General features: G+C 66.3%; 2 protein-coding genes across 7 annotated transcripts; one reads left to right on the plus strand and one right to left on the minus strand.

Annotated features, from left to right (window-relative positions):
- Positions 1-336: 336 nt before the first annotated feature.
- Positions 337-5,506, plus strand: SCNN1D (sodium channel epithelial 1 subunit delta). The gene is made up of 14 exons (XM_058444364.1): positions 337-362; positions 561-837; positions 1,312-1,664; positions 2,070-2,271; positions 2,460-2,650; positions 2,860-2,948; positions 3,024-3,187; positions 3,290-3,388; positions 3,744-3,861; positions 3,948-4,026; positions 4,108-4,165; positions 4,366-4,424; positions 4,532-4,607; positions 4,721-5,506. Exons 1-14 carry the CDS (start codon positions 337-339, stop codon positions 5,075-5,077), a joined length of 2,148 nt encoding a protein of 715 aa, XP_058300347.1. The 3' UTR covers positions 5,078-5,506.
- An 878-nt stretch (positions 5,507-6,384) lies between these two features.
- Positions 6,385-20,618, minus strand: ACAP3 (ArfGAP with coiled-coil, ankyrin repeat and PH domains 3). 6 transcript variants are annotated; one of them, XM_032758583.2, is made up of 24 exons: positions 20,456-20,618; positions 16,832-16,889; positions 16,011-16,130; positions 15,771-15,824; positions 14,809-14,867; positions 13,307-13,490; positions 12,956-13,000; positions 12,771-12,866; positions 12,629-12,703; positions 12,169-12,180; positions 11,389-11,501; positions 11,251-11,302; positions 10,894-10,994; positions 10,703-10,814; positions 10,158-10,366; positions 9,997-10,066; positions 9,801-9,895; positions 9,522-9,724; positions 9,233-9,340; positions 8,513-8,611; positions 8,197-8,423; positions 7,584-7,693; positions 7,332-7,442; positions 6,385-7,226 (listed from the first exon to the last, which is right to left on the minus strand). In XM_032758583.2, exons 1-24 carry the CDS (start codon positions 20,500-20,502, stop codon positions 7,079-7,081), a joined length of 2,508 nt encoding a protein of 835 aa, XP_032614474.1. In that variant the 5' UTR covers positions 20,503-20,618; the 3' UTR covers positions 6,385-7,078. The 6 variants fall into 6 exon arrangements, 5 of the variants coding, with proteins under 5 accessions (XP_032614474.1, XP_032614472.1, XP_032614470.1 ...); XM_032758581.2 differs by lacking the exon at positions 20,456-20,618 and adding an exon at positions 18,797-19,594; XM_032758579.2 differs by lacking the exon at positions 20,456-20,618 and having other exon boundaries at positions 16,832-18,896.
- Between the last annotated feature and the right edge of the window lie 49 nt (positions 20,619-20,667).

Here is a 20,667-nt window from a genome sequence, read left to right on the forward strand (position 1 = left end):
GGACCATTGGGGGTGCATAGTGTGTGCTGGACAGACTCTGGGAGAACACTGCAGACACTGCCTGTCCAGGCACTGCGCATCTCATGGGTTACCGACATGTGAACATGTGTTGGCCACCTGGCACAGCGCAGAGCCAGACGGGGCGGAGAGGCCAGTGTAGTCCTGTCTCACACACACACACACAGGCACGTGCACATGCAGGGTGGGGTCTGGCTCCTCTCTGACCAGGGGCCCAGGCCCTGCCTCATCTCAGAAGCCCTGGAGGCCCTGACTGGCCCTCCAGACCCCAATCCAGAGCTCCTGCTTCTGCTGGCCTGGCAGCCCCCACTAGGGGGGATGGCGCTGCCCTGTCTATGCGCCAGGTGGAGATGAGGAGTGGGGACTGGAGTCAGAAAGACCCTTCCGAGCCTCGTAGCCTCCCTGCTCAGACGGCCATGGGGACACAGCGTGAGCAGAGCCATGTGCCCGGTGGTGGAGCTCCTGGCCAGGCTGCCTGGAGGCCTGTGCGGCCCACACACCCGAGGGGAGCCATCCCCACCTGGTGTCCCCAGGCCCTGAAGCTTCTGGCTCGCTCTAGCACCTCCCCAGAGTACCTTGGAGCAGGCTTGGGCAGCGGGACAGCCTCACGGACCGGAGCTAGGCCTGTCCCAGGACCCCAGAGCCTCCAGCGCAGGACGGGGAAGGCAGTGGCTGGGCTTACTGGGGCCCTTGTGTCTCCGCAGCTGGCCCTGGCACTCAGCTCAGTGGGGCCACCCTGAGCCACAGAGCCGAGCGGTGTCCAGGCCAGACGCTTCCTGGACTTGGCTGGATGGGCCTGGCACAGTCAGTCTTCAGCAGGTCACACTGGGGGCTGGGGTGCGTGCAGCCATCAGAGGCAAGAAGGGCAAGTCTTCCCCAGGGCCCCAGACCCCACGCGGGGCCCATGGACATGCTACAGTACTTGCCTTTTGGGCAGATCACCTGGGCCTGTGGCTCCCCAGAGGCCCTGCCACCTGGAGGGGTGACAGCACAGACCCACTCAGCACAACCCTGCCTGCAAACAGGGCCAGGCAGGGCCTGAGCACCCCGTTCTCTGAGTCCTGCTGCCCCAGCAGCCCAAACTCAAACTCAGCTCCAAGGCTACACTGAGACGTGCCAGGATGGGTGTATCCGGGGAGAAGGGTGCAGTGTCAGAGCACCCTGGGAGGGGCTTGTCCGAGCCACCGAGCAGGTAGGGCGGGGCACTGGTGGCTGAGGGACACGACAGGCCCAGGGTGGGGAGGCCTGAGTGAGTGCAGGCTGGGCCCTGCTGAGGCCGCTCTTTGCACACAGGCTGCAGCCCAGACGCCCCCCAGGCCGGGGCCACCATCAGCACCACCGCAGCCGCCCAAGGAGGGGCACCAGGAGGGGCTGGTGGAGCTGCCCGCCTCGTTCCGGGAACTGCTCACCTTCTTCTGCACCAATGCCACCATCCACGGCGCCATCCACCTGGTCTGCTCCCGTGGGAACCGCCTCAAGACGACGTCCTGGGGGCTGTTGTCCCTGGGAGCCCTGGTCGCGCTCTGCTGGCAGCTGGGGCTCCTCTTTGAGCGTCACTGGCACCGCCCGGTCCTCATGGCTGTCTCTGTGCACTCAGAGCGCAAGCTGCTCCCGCTGGTCACCCTGTGTGACGGGAACCCACGCCGGTGAGGGCCGGGGCTGTCGGTGGGAGGGGCGGCCGCCCCAGCTCCTCGCCCCTGTGACCGTCTCTAACCAAAGCCCCACTGGCCCCTGTAGCTGAGGAGGGGGCCCGGTGTGGTCAGTGCCACCCTGGAGGGCCACCCAGGCACTTGGGAGCCTGGGAGGAGAGGTGGGGGAGGGCGAGGCTCTCCAGAAGGCGTGAAGGTGGGAGGGGCTGTGAGTGGGCCGGGCTCCGGGGCCGACCTCACCAGCAGCCACGGCCTCCAACTCCAGCTCTGGGTCCAGCTCACCCCACTGGGCGTCCTGAGTGGGGGAGGGGCTGCTGTCCCGACAGCACACACTGGGATGCTGGGGCCAGTGTGTGTGAGGCCCCGGGCCGGCAACTCTGACTCCAGGGCCCCGCTTCCCAGGCCGAGTCCGGTCCTCCGCCATCTGGAGCTGCTGGACGAATTTGCCAGAGAGAACATTGACGCCCTGTACAGTGTCAACTTCAGCAGAACCGGCCTCTCCGCCGCTGTCCCCCGCCGCGAGCCCCACTTCCACCTGGACCAGGAGATCCGTTTGCAGAGGCTGAGCCACTCAGGCAGCCGGGTCAGAGTGGGGTTCAGACTGGTGAGTGTCCCAGCCGGGGCCTGCGGCCGCCAGGGCCTCAAGTAGGGAGCACGGCCCTGCGCTGCTGGTACCTCAAGTGGGGAGCACGACCCCGGGCTGCTGGTGTGGGGCTGCGGCCGCCAGGGCCTCGAGTGGGGAGCGGGGCCCGGGCTGTGGCCACAGATCTGACCCCCCCTCCCCTCTCCCAGTGCAACAGCACGGGCGGCGACTGCTTCTACCGCAGCTACGCATCAGGCGTGGCAGCCGTCCAGGACTGGTACCACTTCCACTATGTGGATATCTTGGCCCTGCTGCCTGCGGCGTGGGAGGACAGCCACGGGAGCCAGGACGACCACTTCGTCCTCTCCTGCAGTTACGATGGCACGGACTGCCAGGCGCGGTGAGTGTGGCGGGCAGGGGCCACTCCTTCCGTCCCACCCCGCAGAGCATGGCCACACCCCTGGGGTACCTCTGGCTGAATGCTGGGAGCCACCCAAGGCTGGCCAGGAGGAACCTTCCACAGAGACAGGGCAGGCCATGGCCCCTCAGGCCAGTGTGACGGGCACGGGTGGCCGACATTCAAGGTCTGAGCTTGGTTTCTCATTCCAGACAGTTCCGGACCTTTCACCACCCCACCTACGGCAGCTGCTACACGGTCGATGGCATCTGGACAGCTCAGCGCCCCGGCATCACCCACGGTGAGTGCCAGCCCCTGGCCGGTGCGGGGACAGGGGACAGGTCAGGTGGCCTCACACCAGCCCTTGGCCTCCCAGGAGTCGGCCTGGTCCTCAGGGTTGAGCAGCAGCCTCACCTCCCTCTGCTGTCCACGCGGGCCGGCATCAAGGTCATGGTTCACGGCCGTAACCACACGCCCTTCCTGGGGCACCACAGCTTCAGTATCCGGCCAGGGACGGAGGCCACCATCAGCATCCGAGAGGTGAGCTGGCCTCTGCAGCCAACCTCCGGCCCGGGCCTCCTGCCCGGCCTGGGCTTTGGAGGGTGGGGACAGGGCCCATGGAACTGAAGCGTCCCCTCCCAGGATGAGGTGCACCGGCTCGGGAGCCCCTACGGCCACTGCATGGCAGGCAGGGAAGGCGTGGAGGTGGAGCTGCTATACAACACCTCCTACACCAGGCAGGTGAGGCAGGGCTGGCAGGGGGTGTGGGGGCAGGTGAGGCAGGGCTGGCAGGGGGTGTGGGGGCAGGTGAGGCAGGGCTGGCAGGGGGTGTGGGGGCAGGTGAGGCTGGGCTGGCCGGGGGGGGGGGGGGGGGGGAAGGGGGGAGGGGTCTGGGAGAGTACTAGAGGGCCTGGGAACGGGGCAGTCCCCGTGGAGGCCCCCACTCCGTCCCGTGTCCCCGCTCCATCCCCGTGTCTCTGCTCCGTCCCCCGTGTCTCTGCTCCATCTTGTGTCTCTGCTCCGTCCCCCGTGTCCCCGCTCTGTCCCCTGGGTCTCCGCTCCATCCCATGTCCCTGCTCATCCCCTGTGTCCCCAGGCCTGCCTGGTGTCCTGCTTCCAGCAGCTGATGGTGGAGACCTGCTCCTGTGGCTACTACCTCCACCCTCTGCCGGCGGGGGCTGAGTACTGCAGCTCTGCCCGGCACCCTGCCTGGGGTGAGTCCTGCTCACTGCCTCCCACTCTGCCAGCCACGAGCAGGGGTCACGGTGAGCCTCACGCATGCCTCTGACCCCTCCCCAAGGACACTGCTTCTACCGCCTCTACCAGGACCTGGAGACCCACCGGCTCCCCTGTACCTCCCGCTGCCCCAGGCCCTGCAGGTGAGATGGGGGTGTTGGGGTCGGGGCCAGGGGTCATTGCCCCAGGTAGCATGGCAGGTGACACCCGGCTGTCTCTTCCAGGGAGTCTGCATTCAAGCTCTCCACTGGGACCTCCAGGTGGCCTTCCGCCAAGTCAGCTGTGAGTCCCCAAAGTGGTGGGGTGGGGGTGTGGACAGCCAGGCAGACCCCACAGGTCCCACAGAGCCCACCCAAGACAAGGGCAGGGCCGGGGCTGACCCAGCCTATGCCCCATGGTCTCTGCCCCCACATCCACCCGTGGTACCCGGGATGGCCGGGGACATGGGGGAGCTGTGGCCACAGCAAACCTTCCATGTGCAGAGCTGGACTCTGGCTGCGCTAGGTGAACAGGGGTTGCCGCGTCAGAGCCACAGACAGAGGTGGGTGCACCCTTGCCCTCCAGAGAGGCCCAGCCCCTCTCCCCTCAAAGCCCCCTCCCCATCATGAAGGTCTGGGCCAACGCCCTCATGCCTCTATCCTGCCCCAGGAGCAACCTGGCCAAAGTCAACATTGTCTACCAGGAGCTCAACTACCGCTCAGTGGAGGAGGCGCCCGTGTATTCGGTGAGCCTCGGCCCCCTGCCTGGGCTAGGGTGGGGGCAGCGCCAGTGGCTGGCCCTGCACAGAAGGGGCACAGGGGCCTGGGACCGCCCCTCATGCCCCCACCCCACCTGCAGGTGCCGCAGCTGCTCTCGGCCATGGGCAGCCTCTGCAGCCTGTGGTTTGGGGCCTCCGTCCTCTCCCTCCTGGAGCTCCTGGAGCTGCTGCTCGACGCTTCTGCCCTCACCCTGCTGCTAGGTGGCCGCCGGCTCCACAGGGCGTGGTTCTCCTGGCCCAGAGCCAGCCCTGCCTCAGGGGCGTCCACCATCAAGCCAGAAGCCAGTCAGATGCCCACGCCTGCAGGTGGGACGTCAGACCACCTGGGGCCCAGCAGGCCTCATCTCCCACGGATGATGCTTCCAGGGGTTCTGGCGAGAGTCTCAGCTGAAGAGAGTTGGGCTGGGACCCAGCCCCTTGAGACTCTGGACACCTGAACCAGACCTGCCAGGGCTGTGCGATCTCTTGGCCTGATCCTTGGAGCTGTGGCAGCAGCAGGCTCCCCAGCGGCCCAGGGTGGGCCAGACCAGCGGCTGCAGGGCCTTCCCAGGTCATCCAGCGGCCCAGGAAGCAGCACACACGGCCATGGAGAGGCAGGCACCAGGCATGTCGGCGCCTCTGGTCAACCACCCTGGGGTGGGTCTCAAGGAGGCCCAGGGCGGAGGGGGGTTCCCGCGTGCACACAAGTGCAGCTGGACGTGCTGACACGCTGTGATGTGCCCGTGCTCCCTGTGTCTGTCTGTGCATGTCCACACGTCTGATGCACCTGTGTACGTGTGTCAAGCCTAGCCACCTCAGCTGCAGAGAGGCAGAAGGCAAGGCGGGCCCCACGGACACACTTGGGCTGCTCTGAAATAAAGCTGTTGATTCCACCTGGTGGCCAGTGTGTGCCTGTGTGCCCCTCCAGCCACCCCATGCCCGGTGAGCTGAAACCCTGACTGACTGCACCGGGCGCCTCCCTGAACGCAGGGCCCGAGACAGGACCAGCCCCAACCTAGCCTTGCCGGTTCACGTCCACCCCTCTTCCCACCAGGGGACTCAATCTAGGACACAGAAGGGTGGAAGAGCGAGACAATGGGGGCCAGGGGTGTCAGGAGCCAGATTTTGTCAAACAAGCCCCAGGCCCCCATCAGGCCCCTTGCGGCCTGTTGGAGTCTGACTCGAGTGCTACCCGGCTCCAGAATGCCCCTCAGGGAGGGCGGGGACACAGACACTCCCCGGAGACAGAGCAGAGCGAGGCACGGGAGCCCAGGAGCAGGCGGTGGGCGCAAGCGGTTTATTCAAAGCGAGGGGTTGGGGGGGAGGTGAGACCCGCCAGCAGGGGCCTGGGGCAGGAGGCGGGGCCAAGCTCACACAGGGAGAGGGGCAAGAATCAATTCTGTTCTTCAGGGTCACAGGCAGCAGGCAAGAGAGTTGGGGGGCCGGGTCCAGCGCCCACTGTGCCCTCAGGGAGCCTCCCCAGGGCAGCATTGCATAGTGACCAGCCGACTGGCCTTAGCCTGACCTGCGCCGAGTTGGGGAGGCCCCGCCTCCCTACCGGGCGCCTTTGGGGAAGGGGTGCGTGAAGGCATTGGCAGGCCCTGATATGAGCCAAGGGACCCCTGGACCCAAGGGGGAGGCTGGTCAGGGGCAGGGCTGGGGCTCAGGCGTCCTCAAGAGTCCACAGAGAAAAGACGCAAGACAAAGTCAGACAAGGCCTATAGCAAACCCACTCGGTCCACTACAAAGAACATGAGATGCGGGCTGCAAAGTGGCAAAGTGGCTTTATGCGCAGGCTCTGGGCCGAGTACCGGGAGAAGGTGCCTCCGGAGGAGGCCGGGACGCGGCTGGGGCTGTCTGGCACGGGGACCTTCGTGGCCAGCCACGTGGCCTTGGGACGCCCGCGTCCAGCCAGGGCTGAGGACCCAGGCCAGAGCCCCTCCCGCCCAGCACCCGCGACGCCAGCCTGGATGCTGGGGTCACTAAGTGAGGTACTCGTTGGTTCCCTGGATGGGCCACCCTTTCTGCCCTGGGAGGAGGCTCTGGGGTGTGCAGGAGGGACCCAGCTAACAGGTCAGAGTTCTGGGCAGAAGTGGGGCACAAAGTAACACAGGCCCTGAGGACAGAGGGATACAGGTGACACGGGCCTTGAGAGTGGCTTGTGACATGAGCAACCCAGGCCCCTGAAAAGGGGTGACCTGAAGACAGAGGTTCCCCAGGTGGGGCAAGGGGCACCTGACGATGCAGCATCCCCGCAGGGAAACGTGAGGCTTCAAGAGACTCAGTGCGGGGCCCTCGCTCTCCTCCTGGGCGAGCGGGGCCGCGGCACCCCGGCACTGGGGCTGCTGGGCATCGACCCGCGGGTCACAGGCGGGGCCGCGGCCGGGCGGGCGCCAGGAACTTCGGAGCATGCGGGGCATCGGGCCGGGCGGGGTGGCAGCTGCCCGGCCTGCCCGGCCCTAACTCTCTTCCAGGTGGAGGCTGATGAACTCCTGGATGCACCTGCGGAACTGGAGCTCCGTGGGGCTGCTGCCCGCCAGGGCGCCAGGGGGACCCGGGGCAGCCTCGGCCTCGCGCATCTCCTCCGCCATGCGCGCCAGACGGAGCCTACGGGGAGGCACAGCGTGAGACACCCCTGCCCTGGAGGCCCCGCCCCTGCCCTGGAGCTGCCGTGGAGGCCCCGCCCAGCCCCGAGGGCCTGGCCGCGCTCACAGTGTCACGATGTCAGCGTTGGCCGCCTGCACTGCGATGGCCAACGGGTCCCGCTGCTCTTGGTCCAGGGCGTGCTGGTCCGCGCCCCGCTTCAGGAACAGGCAAACCTGGCTGAGGGGCGAGGGCAGAGGAGCGCGTCGGGGCCCGGCGGGGCTTGGGCAGGAAGGGCGGGGCGAGTGTGGTCGCGGGGCGTGGCTGGGCCGGGGTAGGCGTGGTCGGGGAGCGGGGCGGGGCGTGGGTTGCGCGCCTCACCCGGTGCGGCCCAGCAGCGTGGCGTGGTGCAGGGGCGCCCGGCCGCGGCTGTCTCTTTGGTTCACGTCCGCTCCGTTTTGCAGCAGGAACTCACATACGATCAAGGAGCCCTGGGGAGCCGGGGCAACTCAGACGGAGCCGCGGTACCGGCCCCTCTCAGCGCCTCTGCACTCTGACCCCGGCCTTGGGCGCCCCCAGCAGGGACCGAACTTGGTCCCGACAGCGGACAGGCGGCCCTTGCGTGGGGGCCACAGAAGATGCAAACGCGGGCCGGGCGCGGTGGCTCACGCTTGTAATCCCAGCACTTTGGGAGGCCGAGGCGGGCGGATCACGAGGTCAGGAGATCGAGACCACGGTGAAACCCCGTCTCTACTAAAAATACAAAAAAAAAAATAGCCGGGCGTGGTGGCGGGCGCCTGTAGTCCCAGCTACTTGGAGGCTGAGGCAGGAGAATGGCGTGAACCCGGGAGGCGGAGCTTGCAGTGAGCCGAGATTGCGCCACTGCACTCCAGCCTGGGCGACAGCGAGACTCCGTCTCAAAAAAAAAAAAAAAAGAAGATGCAAACGCGAGTGTGCACCTGTGTCCTGCGCGCAGCCCCCGTGGCTCGCTCACCCCTAGCACGGCCTGCACCAGCGGCGTCTTGCCCTCATCCTCCGCGTCCGCCCAGTTGACCTCGGCCCCGTGGGCCAGCGCCGCCGCCAGCGCAGGAAGGTCGCGGGCACGCGCTGCGCGGTGCGCCAAGAGCCCCGGGTGCAGCTCGCGTACGTCCGCCAGGCCCCAGGCCTCGGCCTCAGCGTCCCCGTCTGCCTCACCGCTGGACTCCTCCGACTCCGCACCCTCTGTGGGGAGAGGGCGGTCAGGGAAAGCGACCCCCGGGGCTGCCCAGGGACTGGGCAGGGGCTTCGGGCGAGGGCAAGGCGCCACCCACCCTCCTCAGTGACGCTGTCCACCACAGAACCCGAGCCGAAAACCAGGACGTCTGAGCTGCCATCCGAGCTGCCCCCAAGGCCACTGTCGCTACTCAGACCTGCAGGTCCGCAGGGAAGGGGGTCCTGAGGGTGGGAGGCCCAGACTCTGTCCAGAGCCCTGGGGCAAGGCTGGAACCCCACCCACCCTCCAGGGCCACCCCTAGGGACAGGACCAGCTCCCACCCAGGGCCAGGGGGAGCCAGCCGCAGGCTAGGAGCAAAGGAGAGAAAACCAAATAACAGCTCAAAGGTGCCAGGGGTAGCCCCCTAAAGCCCAGGCCCACCGGGAAGCCCTTCCCTCCCACTCGCCACCTTACCCGGCATCCCCCGCAGTGGGCCCCCCAGCCCCGTCTGTGGCTGGCCCAGGCTGAAACGTCTCCACCCAACGGGCAGCATGGCCCCAGAAGGGCCCCAGGCCGAGGGCCGGCTGGCAGCGCCCTCTGCTGCCCCACCCCAGGCCACCCGCTGTGTGCACACACCCGGGTGCACACAGCCCACACACACATTTGCACAGCTCACCCCTGACAGTCAGGGCCTTGGCCTCCAGCTCTGTGGCCAGGAGGCCCCCGCCCCTCCAGATGCTGCTCCATCCCCTGGCAAGGGCCATCCACACTCAGGCACCCTCCAGGCCAGCCTCCTTGGCCCTGCCCTGCCACCTGGCTGGGCCCACCCCACACTTACTGCGAGGGCCAGCCCCCGCGGCCCCTGCGTCGAAGTAAGAGAAGAGCGAGTCCAGCTCGTCGGGGCAGAAGAGGGAGTCTCGGCGGAACTTACGATCCAGGGTGCCCACTGCAGGGGCAGTGCGTGTTCAGAGTGGGGAACAGGCCCGGGGTGGGGCGGGGAACCCCAGGTCACGCTGGGAGTCTGCGGAGCCTGAGGTGTCCCCCGAGCCCTGCCACCAGCCCCTTGACGGAGTCCATCCCCGACCAAGGCAAGCCCCTCCCAGCCCTGCCGGGGCATGGCCTCCCACCTGAGGACAGCGCGGCCACACAGGGCAGAACGGGCTCAAGCCGGACCTTGCGGCGGGCAGTGGGGGCGCGGGGAGAGCTGTGGGGCCGCGGGCACTTCTGCGCCCTCCAGCGTCTTGGGGCCTCCAGGGCTGGTGCCCTGGGCGCCTTCCGCAGAAATTTCTTTTCCACGTATTTGTCCTTGATCCAGGCCTCCTTGTCCTGCCTGGACCAGGGGTGAACATGAGGCTGCGCCCCCAGGCTGGGGGTCCCTGACTGATCCAGACTGTACCCCACCTCACCGGGAGCTGCTGGCTGTGGGTTTCCTGCTGCCTGGACCCTCACACCGGGCCTCATAGATCTGATTTACAGTGCTGTTTCCAAGCTCACACATCAGCTAGCGGGAGACAGGGCGTGCAGGCATCAGTGCAAACCTGCAGACCCCAGCTCCCGCCCCCAAAAAGGGGGTCCCATGGCCTCCAGGAGTCCCACACGCACCTTTAGCAGCTCTGGCTCCCACGAGTCCAGTGTCAGGGACCGGACCTTGGAGCAGTGGACACCCAGGCTCCTGGAGGGGAGAGGTCGGGGTGAGTCCGGGTGAGGCAAGGCCCCCAGCTCCAGCCCAACCCCCATCCCCGGCCCAGCCCTCAGGGGCCCACCTGTGGATGCCGGAGCACTCGATGCAGAGCAGCACGCCCAGGTTGATGCTGGCCCAGCGGGGGTCTGGCTGGCCGCAGTCGCCACACTGGCTGTTGCCGGCCACACTCTGCACACGCTGCAACACACTCTCGCCCTTCACGCCACGCTCCCGAGGGTCGGTGGCGGAGTCGATGCTGCTCGTGGACGGGGATGCTGTGCGGTCCAGCCTCTGGGGGATGGGGTGGAGCTGCTTGGTCCCGCAGAGGCTCCAGCATGGATTCCCCAGCAGGTCCCCTCCTCCCCAGCCAGAAGTGCCAGTGCAGGCCAGGGCCCCTCGAGCACACACCTGCACAAGCATGTATACGTGCACACCCTCATGTGGGCAGATGCTACCTGCACACACATGCACATCCACACTGCACACGCCAGCATGCCAGTGCACACGCAGCACACGCCCAGCTTGCAGGAGCCACACACAGGCATGTGCATGGGCGTGGGGCGGGGCCATCCTGGGTGGCACGTAGGTGTGTGCACGGGCGTGGGGCAGGGGCACCAAGGGCCACACCTCGCTATAGCAGCTGTCGGGGCTCTCGCGGTAGGCGGAGGCGATGCTGGCCTGCACAGCCTGGACCCAGGCCTGCCGCAGCTTCTCGGAGTCGGCCTGCAGCATGCAGCTCCTGCAGGCAGTGGAGGGGCGGGCGTCAGCTCCGGTGGGCAGGCACGCCCCCCGCCCCACCCTGGGCTGGGCCTCCTCACTTGGTGGGTGACAGCACCTCGAAGCAGAACCTCCGCTCGATGTCCTCACACGGCTTCACAGAGCACAGGCGGAGGTCGTCCACCACCACGGTGAGGGCATCCTGTGGGCGGCACCACTGTGGCCCCTGCCCTCAGCCGCCACCCGGCCCCGACCTCCCACTTCCTGCTTCACCTTGGAGACCCGGAGGCCGACTGCCTGAGCCCCAAGCCCGGTGTCCAGCTCTCTGCTCCCTGACTGTTGGGGCTCCGGCGTCCACTAGTGCCCCAGCCCTGTGCCAACCCCAACTGACCAGTCTGCCCCGTGGCCCAGGTGGGGCGTCCAGGCATCAGGGCCCCAGCCCCAGCCCCAGGGCACACCTTGAGCTTCTTCTGGTAGACCAGCTGGCTGTTCTGAATGGAGAACCAGCGCCTAGGTGGGTGGGGGGATGCGGGGATTCAGGCAGCCCATCCCAGGGCCGCTGTGACCCCTGCCCCCGCCTAAGGAAGGCCCCTCACCGGTTCCACGTCTTGAAAGCGTTGCTGGCCCTCTTGAAGAGGTAGCCCTCCATCACCACCCCACTGGGCGCGTCCACGTCAAACTCCACTTTGGACTCATCATAGGAGAAGTCCTGGGGGGATGGAACCTGCCCCTGATCACCCGCCCCAGGGCCCTGCTACCCTCTATGCTTTCCCGGAGCACAGGCTGGGGTGAGGTCCTTGTTTGAGGCTGCCACACGGCCCATGGGCCACACGCTCAGACGAGAGACCCTCTGTTCACCACAGCCACTTCTTGACCTGAGCAAGGCCCCCAGCCCTGCAACCCGTGGGGCAGACCCCTCACGTTCACAGCTGGGGGCCCCAGAGTGCCAGCCCCACCCCAGCCCTGCAGGGACAAGCAGGCTACGATCAGGAAGGAAGCTGCCCCCCCACCCTCTGCATCCTGAGTGCCCCATTCATGTGGCCAGCTGGGCGGACAGAGCCCCATTCAGGAGGCCTGGGAGTCACTGAGGGCCCTGTGTGTCCCGCCGTCTGGCAGGCCAGGGCAGCAGAAGGGAGTGGCGGCCACCTGCTCCCCAGGCCACATGGGATGGGAAGGGACAGCTGCCATCACTCCCACAGAGGATGTGTGGGTCTGGCCGGAGCCAGCCCCTCTCACAGCCTCAGTAGCAGCAAGAGCCCTGAGACTGGTGGGAGGTGTCCTTGGTGCTGAAGTGCCCTCGGGGTAGAGGAGGGAAAGGCACCGCCCCACCTGGTCTCCCCCGACCCACCACCCGCCCAGGGCCGGTGCTCACTTACCTGCAGCAGCGTCTGAAGGGCCGGAGCAGGAGGGGGTAGGGGGAGAGAGCCAGTGAGTGACGGCTGCCCCCAACTCCTAGAGACTGGCGGACCCGTCCCCAACTCCTGGGGGGCTCTCCTCTATCCCAAAACAGCCACTCCTGCCTGTAGCCAACCTCTGCCCTGGGTGGTGGCCGGGGCTGTTGTCCCACAGGCAAGCAAAGGCCCCGCAAGGAGCCAGTGACTGAGGCCACAGAGGTGACCACGGCCTCAAAAGGAGATCCCAGCAGCGGCCCCACCCACACGTGCCCCTCCACTGCACACATCAAAGGGAACAGCCTTGGTCCCCTAGAGAGGGTGTGGGCAGGGCAGGTGGGGGACAGGCAGGAGGAAGGGGCGGGGAGGGTGTGCTGGGCATGGGGTGAGGACGCAGGGGCCTCCCAGGTGCCCAGTGTGCAGGGAGCCGGCTGCGCGGCCTCACCCGCTGCTGGATGGCGGCGTGCTTTCGCTCCATCTCACGCTTTTCCACTGCAGAGTCGATCACCAGCTGGTCCAGCTGTTGGGGGTGGCATTAGGGAAGGCCACGGAGGCCTGGCCCAGCCCCACCCCTCCCAAAAGCTCACCTCGGCTGCCAGCTTCTTCATGTAGGGGTCCAGCTGGTGCAGGAGGCTGTAGCCCTGCTGGAAGAAGCTGGACTGTGCGTGCATGAAGGACAGCATCTGCAGGGGCAGCACAGGTGAGGCCCGAGCACACCCGGTCCAGCCCCCACCATGCAGCCTGTGCTCAGGGGCAGCCCCCACGCACTCACAGAGTCCAGGATCTCAAACTTCTTCTTGGCTTGCAGGACATTGATCTGCCAGAGGGGGAGCCCACAGGTGAGCCCTGGAGGCTGAGGCAGCCCCAAGCCCTGCACCTGCCATAGAGTCCACCTGAGCTGCTTGTGGTTCCCTGAGACCCCCAGGTCGTCTTCAGCTCCCAGCACTGGGCCAGCCTCGTCCTCCCATGGTCCTGGAGTGCTTCCCCATGTCTGGAGGTCCCACCCATGGGCAAAGCAAGAATCGTCACTCCTGCTCAAAATCCCTCCAGTTCTGTACAAGGCCTTTGAGGCCTCCATTTGCTACAGCTGGTCCCCGCCCCCCACCCCATTTCCGGGGCTGACCTGGAGCACATAGTCCAGTGCCAGGTGGCGGAAGCACTTCCTGGTGAGGGTGAGGGCCCCCGTGGCTTCCTCCACCTCGTGGGGCCGGTGCCTTGGGGCCTGGGCGTTCCTCACCAGGGACAGCTCCAGGTCTTCCCGCACCTTGTCAAACTGTTTCTTTGTCTCCTTGAACTTCCGCACATCCCTGGAGGCCAAGTGCCAGGTGGGGTGAGAGGTCAGGGAGAGCACCTGCTGGATCCTGGAGTCCCACATCGTTGTTTGTGTGTTTTTTGTTTGTTTTTTGAGACGGAGTTTTGCCTTCGTCACCCAGGCTGGAGTGCAATGGTGCTGTCTCGGCTCATCACAACTGCTGCCTCGAGAGTTCAAGCGATTCTCCTGCCTCAGCTTCCCTAGCAGCTGGGATTACATGCATGTGCCACCAGGCCTGACTAATTTTGTATTTTTAGTAGAGATGGGGTTTCTCCAGGTTGGTCAGGCTGGTCTCGAACTCCTGACCTCAGGTGATCCACCCGCCTCGGTCTCCCAAAGTGCTGGGATCACAGGCATGAGCCACTGCGCCTGGCCTGGTTTTGTTTGTTTGAGACAGGGTCTCTCTCTGTTGCCCAGGCTGGAGGCTGGAGTGCAGTGGCAGAGTCATGGCTCACTGCAGCCTCCACCTCCCAGGCTCAAACAATTCTCCCACCTTGGCCTCCCAAGTAGCTGAGGCTACAGGTGCGTGCCACCATATAAGGCTTATTTTTGGTTCTTGGGATTTTTTTTTTTTTTTTTTTTTTTAATGGAGTCTCTCTCTGTCACCCAGGCTGGAGTGCAGTAGCACCATCATGGCTCACTGCTGCCTCCACTTCCTGGGCTCAGCTGATCCTCCCACCTCATTCTCCTGAGTAGCTGGGACCACAGGCAGGTGCCACCATGCTTCTCTAATACATATATATATATATATATATATAACTTTTTTTTTTTTTTTGTAGAGATGGAGGTCTCATTACATTGCCCAGGCTGGTCTCAAACTCCTGGCATCCTCTGGCCTTGTCCTCTCAAACACTGGGATTACAGGTGTGAGCCACCATGCCCAGCCCCACGCCCTTCCACTCCAGGCCCTTCCTTTGCTCCTGAGCACAGCCTCCTTCCTCACCAGCCTATCCCAGGTCTGCCCGAACCCCTGCTGACCCCTCCCATCTGCTCCAGGCCTCCCAGCCCCTCCCCACCTCACTCTCAGGATCTGTCCAGCCCAGACCCCAGCCATGCCCCAGACTCCAGACCCGCAAACCCAACGTGGACTGGACCTCTCCACTGCGGGGGCTGGACACCCCACCCACACATGCAGGGTGTGGAACCCCCGCACTCCACCCGGCTGTCTGCCTCCGAGCCTTCTGCCTTGTGGAGCCGCTGCAAGGCCTGGAGGCCTGGGGCCAAGGTGCCCCTGCTCTGCCCCAGACCCCCTTCCCCTCCAAGGGAGGGAGCGTGGCCTCAGTGTTCTTCCCCCAGCCCTGGGAGCCACTCACTCTTTGACAAAGTTCTGGAGCTGCTGCCGCACAGACCTCTGGGCCTGGTCAAACAGGATCTGGGGGCAGAGGCGGGCAGAGATCCTTGGGGTCTGTCCCGAAAGAGCCCCCGACGGAAGGCCCCATCCTCACCAGCAGAGGGCACTGCCCCCAGGCCCAGACACAGGGGTGGGTCCCACCCTGCGGGGCTGGCCTCAAGGGAGTCAGGGGAGCAGCCCCCAGGCCTGAGTTGGCACCCAGAGGCGGCGGCTGTCACCCCTGCCTCTCTGTCCCACCTGGCCCTTGACGAGTGCAGAGGCCAGGCTGCCTCGGATGGTCCCCTCATCAGGCGGGCACCGAGGGCACAGCCTGAGCCTGAGCCCCACTGCCTCCTGGCCCTGGACGGCCACCCTGGGGTGCCCATCCCTGCAGCAGGGAGCACTCGGCCAGAGCCGGGAGCACCCAGGGGCTGGGCCTGGGGAACTGGAGCCTGGGCTCTGAATCAGAACCCAAAGTAGAGAAGGACCCGGCACAACCAGGAGCAAAGGGACGGCTGAGCCGTCCTGCCTTGTCTACTTCGAGACCTCCCCTGTTCAGTCTGCGGCTCAGGTTCCCAGGCTGCAGCCCCACATCTCATGGGTGCCTGTCCTATGTGTCCATCCACGTCAGTGCCAGGGCCCCCGGGGGCCACCCAGACCCAAATAGCAGCCAGGCCAGCCTGGGACAATAGCCCTGCCCAGTTGGGGGAACCCTGAATAAACCACCTCTCCCCCCAAGGTCTAGTGTGGCCCTTGCCTGGGACACGGCAGAGCCCCCAGGGCTGTCCCCCAACCCCCCACTGACTTGAAGATGTGGGATGCCCACCCCCCAGACTAGAGGAGCAGAAACGTGCACCCCCCACACCACCCCGGCCTTCAGGTGAGCCAGCACAGCTCGGTTCCAGGCTGCGCGCGGCCCACAGGTGGCAGGGAGGTCGGGCTCACCATGTGGTAGTTCACCACCTCCTGTAGGCTGTCAGCAAACCTCTGCAGACATTCCTGGAGGAGCGGATGGGGACCTGTGCTGAGACGGCAAATCTGGGCCCAGGTCACCCAGCCACGCCCTCTGAGCCCCCGGGCGGTGCAGACACCCGCCTGCTCCTGGCCTGGACGCCCTCAAGGGGCTGCCTCCCTGGGCCTCTCCCCCAACCCCACCTTGAGGTCAGAGGTCAGTTGGCCCCTCACCGAGATGACGGTGTCGCCCTGGCACTGCTGGGACAGGTCGCGGACGCCGCTCACGAACAGCCTGCTGGTGCTGACGTAGGCCTTACCGGCTTCCACCATGCCACTGCACAGCTTCACCAGCTGTGGGCCGGCGGGGCGTGGTGAGCATGGTGGGCACTGGCGCCTGCACTCGCCACCACACACGGCCACTCAGGGGCGGGAAGAGCTCCCAGGGTAGGTTCCACTCAGGGCGTTGGCACCCAGGATTCAGTGCCCTGGTGCAGCTTCCTCGCGCCTGGGCCTGCCTGGGGCTTGGAGGCCGGTCTGGGAGGGGAGGGTGGGGCCGCCATGGCCTTGCTCGGCTGGGAGGGACCAGGAGCCAGGCAGGGGACCCAGGGCCAGCAGGACCAGCCTACGTGGGGCTCATGGACGCAGCTCCCTGCTCCCAGCTCCACGGCCTGTTGCCCCCTCCCCCTTCTCAGCCCCAGCCCCAGCCACACCAAGGCTCGGCCCACACAGCAGCTGTCCCTGTGTCACCAGCCCAGCAGCTGTCCCCATGTCACCAGCCCAGCAGAGGGGATGGGCAGCCACTGTGGGTTGGGGACTCACCACGGCCCAGCCCCTCCCAGATGGGACGAGACTCAGGGCCAGCCACATGTGTGCATGTGACATGTGCACCCTGGAACACACATGCTAAGACACAGGGGCCAGGACCTGGAGCACCACACTCGTGCTCTGCATATGGGGGGTGTAAGTGGCTTAGTAAGGCCCAGAGGGCGTGGCCGGCCATGTGGCCATCCCAAGCCTGGCCGGGCACAGGGCGCTCCAGGCCCGTCCTTCACCTTGTCCAGTTTGGCCTCAATCTCCACCACGTCCGTCTCCACCTCGTCAATGGTCGCCCTAAAGCAAGAAAGGGGCTGGCTGGGGTCACCTGCAGCCTCGGCCCCCTCGGGGCTTTGCCTCCCCTTGCACCTCCCTACGGGGGCAGGACTGGGACCAGGTTCAGTGCACTTCCCCCCGTCCCCCCCAACCCCAGGCAGGGAGAGGCAGAATCGGCTGTGACGCCCGCTCCTGTGCCCTCGGGGAAGAAGGTTGGACCAGCCTCTCCCAGGACAGCCAGCCGCTGGGAGTCCCTCAGGGACGGTGCCCACCAAGGGCTGAGCCAGCCTCACCTGCCTCTCCTCTAGGAGTTCAATCGACCCTGGACCCATCTGGAGCCCCTCAACCCTGCGGCGCCTCCCCTCACCCCTCTGCACTACTGCAGCCCACCCAGGTCTGGCGCCCATGCACTGTGGGACAGGGTGGGGGCAGTAGGGCGGCTGCTCTCGTCCTGGCAGCACCAGGAGGACCCAGACCAGCTGGGGAGAGAGGCCTCCAGCTCCCCCAACCTCACAGCTGCAAGCGGCACGGTCCGCTGGAAAGACGGGTAGGCCGTCCTCCTCAGAGCCCACTCCCACCAGGACAGCCTGACAGTGGGGCTGCCTGGGGAGAGAAGAGTTAAGGCATGACATCACCAGAGAAGCCTCGGCGGGAGAATCCCCGGAAGACAGGAGGCAGATGGATCGGGCACGTGACCATCCCCTCCGGGAGCAGGAAACAGGGAAACAGGGCCAGGATCCCGGCAGCCCCGCACTCCACACAATTGGCTCACTGGCTGTCCAGGCCATCTGGCCTCCTGGGGATTGGGCACCACAGGGCCCGGGCTGGGGCCAGGACTCCAGGGACAGGTCTAGGGCAGGGGTCCAGGAGCAGAAGCCATCGGGGCCTACAGTCCCTCATACCTTGCTACCCTGACGGGTGTCCCAGCCCTCGGGGGAGGGGCCTGCGGTTTACATGGGGCACGTCAATTAGGAGCTGGAGCCGCCGGCACCAGGCTGCCCCAGCCAGGGACCTTGAAGGGTCCCAGCCACCCCAGCAGGGCGCTAGGTCCTCTCTGAGCAGCCCTCACCTGTTCCCAAGAGGCTAAGAGGACCCTGAATCCCAAAGCAGGGGGCGATGGAGGGAATCTCGCTGTGGTGTCCGCTGACCGCCAGCGCCCAGCCCGCAGCCCCTGGACCCTGACCTCTACCTCAGCTAGAGGATCCCAGAACAGAGAAGGGACCATCCTCCCAGAAGGCAGCAGAGAGCGCCACACTCCAGGAGTTGCAGCCACCCCTAAGCAGGGCCGGATGCAGAGACAGCTGTACCCAGAGCTGCTGCCCTTGGGTTTGGGGCGCCCGTGTCCCTGGAGAACCAGCAAAGGGGGGTGGCTGCACCCAGGAGCTCACGGACATGCTCATGGGGACAGGGTGGGCCCTGGCAGAGGCCCCGAGAACCGCTCCCACTGCTGGGCACCCCTCAGCTCTCCCCTCCTCAGTCCCAGGGACCTAGGCCTCCTCTGCTGTGCTCAGCCCAGGAGTTCCTCAGCAGCTTAGAGGATGGGGAGGAGGGTGAGGCTGCCCCCCAACCAAAGCCGTGACTCAGCGTCTGAAGCCCCACCCAGGGGAGGGGCACGCTGAACAGAGGCCAGGCGGTTCCCCTCCATAGGCTCCCCCGGCCCCCGGCCCACTGCACCCGGGCTGCCACTAGGCCCTCTTCAGACCAGGAGGGTGCGGGCAGGGTCCCCCTCTCCAGGGCTGGGGCGACCAGGCTCCTCATTACAGACCACATCTTCCCGCCCACCCTGCCTGGTCCCCCAGCCTGGCGGTAGGCCAGGAAACTCAAGTTACACTCTGAGGGCCCGCCCCCAGGACAGCCTCGGGGAGCCCCTCGAACCCCAGTTAAATCACAGCCTAACCCCAAAACCCACTGGGCCAGGCCATTCTCACCTCCCCACTCCAGTCCATGCCCAACGGGGCGAGGCACTTTCCCAGGGCAGCTGCTCTACGGCACCTACTGCAGCCCCACAGCCCCCATAACTGGCTCCTGTAACCAGCTCCCATGAGAGCGGGTTACCAGAGACAAGGCCCAGAGGTGAGTGGGTTCCAGCACCCCCACCCGACTGGGCGAGGGCAGTACAGGGCCGTCTGCGTGGAGGAGGGGATCCATTAGGCTTCTGAGGGAGGGGCCAGGGCGAAGGTTGGTGCTTCAGCCAGGGCCCAGCCCCCAGCAGGGGGGCCATGCCCATGCCTCCCCACAGCCCGGGTCCTCAATGCAGGATCCTAGGGTGCCCAAGTTATTCAACCCCTTTTCCCAGGTCAGCAACGGAAGATGGGAGAGCAGAGGATGGCCCCAGTTCCTCTGCCCAGGGCCGGGGGCCACTCTCCTGGCTGGCCCTGAGCCTCCCACTCCAAGGCTCCTGAGGCCTCCTGGTGAGGGCTCCAGGGATGCCAAGGCTCCCCGTGCCCCCACACACAGGCTGACTTGCCAGCAGATCCCAAGAGACCCAGCGCGCGCGCGCACACACACACATACATGATCAAGCACACATGTGCAAACATGTTCATGCACAAACATGCCTGCACACACTGGTACCACACATACACGTGTGTCCAAGGAGAGACTGCACAGGCACGCATCAGCATGTGTACCCAGTGGTGGAACACGCATGCACAAGCTGATGTGTCTGTTGGTGACATGGCTAACAGTATGTGAACCCAGACAGAGAGGTGGCGTGTGCACACTCATCAGCAGGCTACATGCAGAAGCAAGCACAGCCCCGTGGCACAGCTCATCCATACGTCCTGTGCAAGGCCTGGTGTCCCGAGGGAGGCACACAGAGGGGCAGAGTTCACAAGAGCGCACCCCGCAAGAGCACGTGCAGAGGAGGGGGCCTCACGCAGGTGCGCACTTGGGGATGCAGAGAGGTTTCTTTGCCTCCATTGTCGTTTGCCAAATGTCCACCAAGCAAGGCCGATGCACACTTGTGCACACGTCTGTGAACATGTGGTTCACGCAGGTGTGCACGCCTGCACGCCAGGAATGATGGAAAATACGCAGACTCGGTGTGCACACAACCCCTACCCCCTACCTGACCTTCCCCGCCGCTCTTCTCGGCCGCCACCCCTCCAAGCCCCTGGGTCATTCAACCACTTCGCGCTTCCAAGCACCCTACCCCAGGCCTTAAACGCGGCTCCAGCTGCCTGTCCCCCACGCGGTGCTCTGGACACAGGATGGAGGCAGAGACCAGGGGCCGACGCCCCCACGGACCCAGACGACCCTGGCCAGAGCTGGACTGCAGGGCCTGGGAGGGGCTCAGCCCAGTGGAGGTGCAGACACAGAGCGGGGGCGGACGGTCCAGAGGTGCCCACGGCTGCCCACGCGCACGCCCTCCGCCCGGGGCGGCCGCCCAGGGCAGGAGCGTCTTTTGTTCCAGCCCCCCGGGGCATGACGGGGCGGGGCCGCCGCTTTGTCCGAGGCCGGTCCTCCAGCCCCTCCCCGGCGGCCGCGGCCCGGCCCGGCGCTGACCTCCCCACCCCGCCGCCGGGCACAAAGGCTGCAGCGACGCCCCCGGCCTGCGCCCACCCCGGCGGCCCCGGGCGGCGCACCTGAAGCGCGGGGAGTCCTTGACGCACTCCTCGAACTCCACGGTCATGGCTGCGGCGGCCGCGGCGCTCACTGGCACGAGGACCGCGGCGCCGAGCGGCAGCCGCGCCGGCCCGGACCGCTCGTCCCGCCCGCGCCGCCTCGGCGCCCGCCCGCCCCGGAATGAGGCCGCCGCGCCGCGCCGCGCCCCGCCCCGCCTGTCACCGCCGGGGAG

Source organism: Hylobates moloch, unplaced genomic scaffold (genome assembly GCF_009828535.3).
Source record: "Hylobates moloch isolate HMO894 unplaced genomic scaffold, HMol_V3 SCAFFOLD_9, whole genome shotgun sequence".
NCBI classification, from domain to species: domain Eukaryota; kingdom Metazoa; phylum Chordata; class Mammalia; order Primates; family Hylobatidae; genus Hylobates; species Hylobates moloch.

Bases quoted from the DNA above. Each gene is read 5' to 3' on its own strand.
- SCNN1D (XM_058444364.1), top strand. From the start codon at position 337: ATGGCGCTGCCCTGTCTATGCGCCAG. The intron at 363-560 runs GTGGAGATGAGG...CAGGCCCTGAAG, and splicing joins CTGCCCTGTCTATGCGCCAG to CTTCTGGCTCGCTCTAGCAC. The intron at 4,425-4,531 runs GTGGGTGCACCC...ATCCTGCCCCAG, and splicing joins CGTCAGAGCCACAGACAGAG to GAGCAACCTGGCCAAAGTCA.
- ACAP3 (XM_032758579.2), bottom strand. From the start codon at position 17,656: ATGGCCTGGACAGCCAGTGAGCCAATTGTGTGGAGTGCGGGGCTGCCG. The intron at 13,001-13,306 runs GTCAGCCCCGGA...CCCCTCTGGCAG, and splicing joins CACTGGACTATGTGCTCCAG to ATCAATGTCCTGCAAGCCAA. The intron at 7,227-7,331 runs GTGAGCGCGGCC...GCCTCCCCGTAG, and splicing joins AACGCTGACATCGTGACACT to GCTCCGTCTGGCGCGCATGG.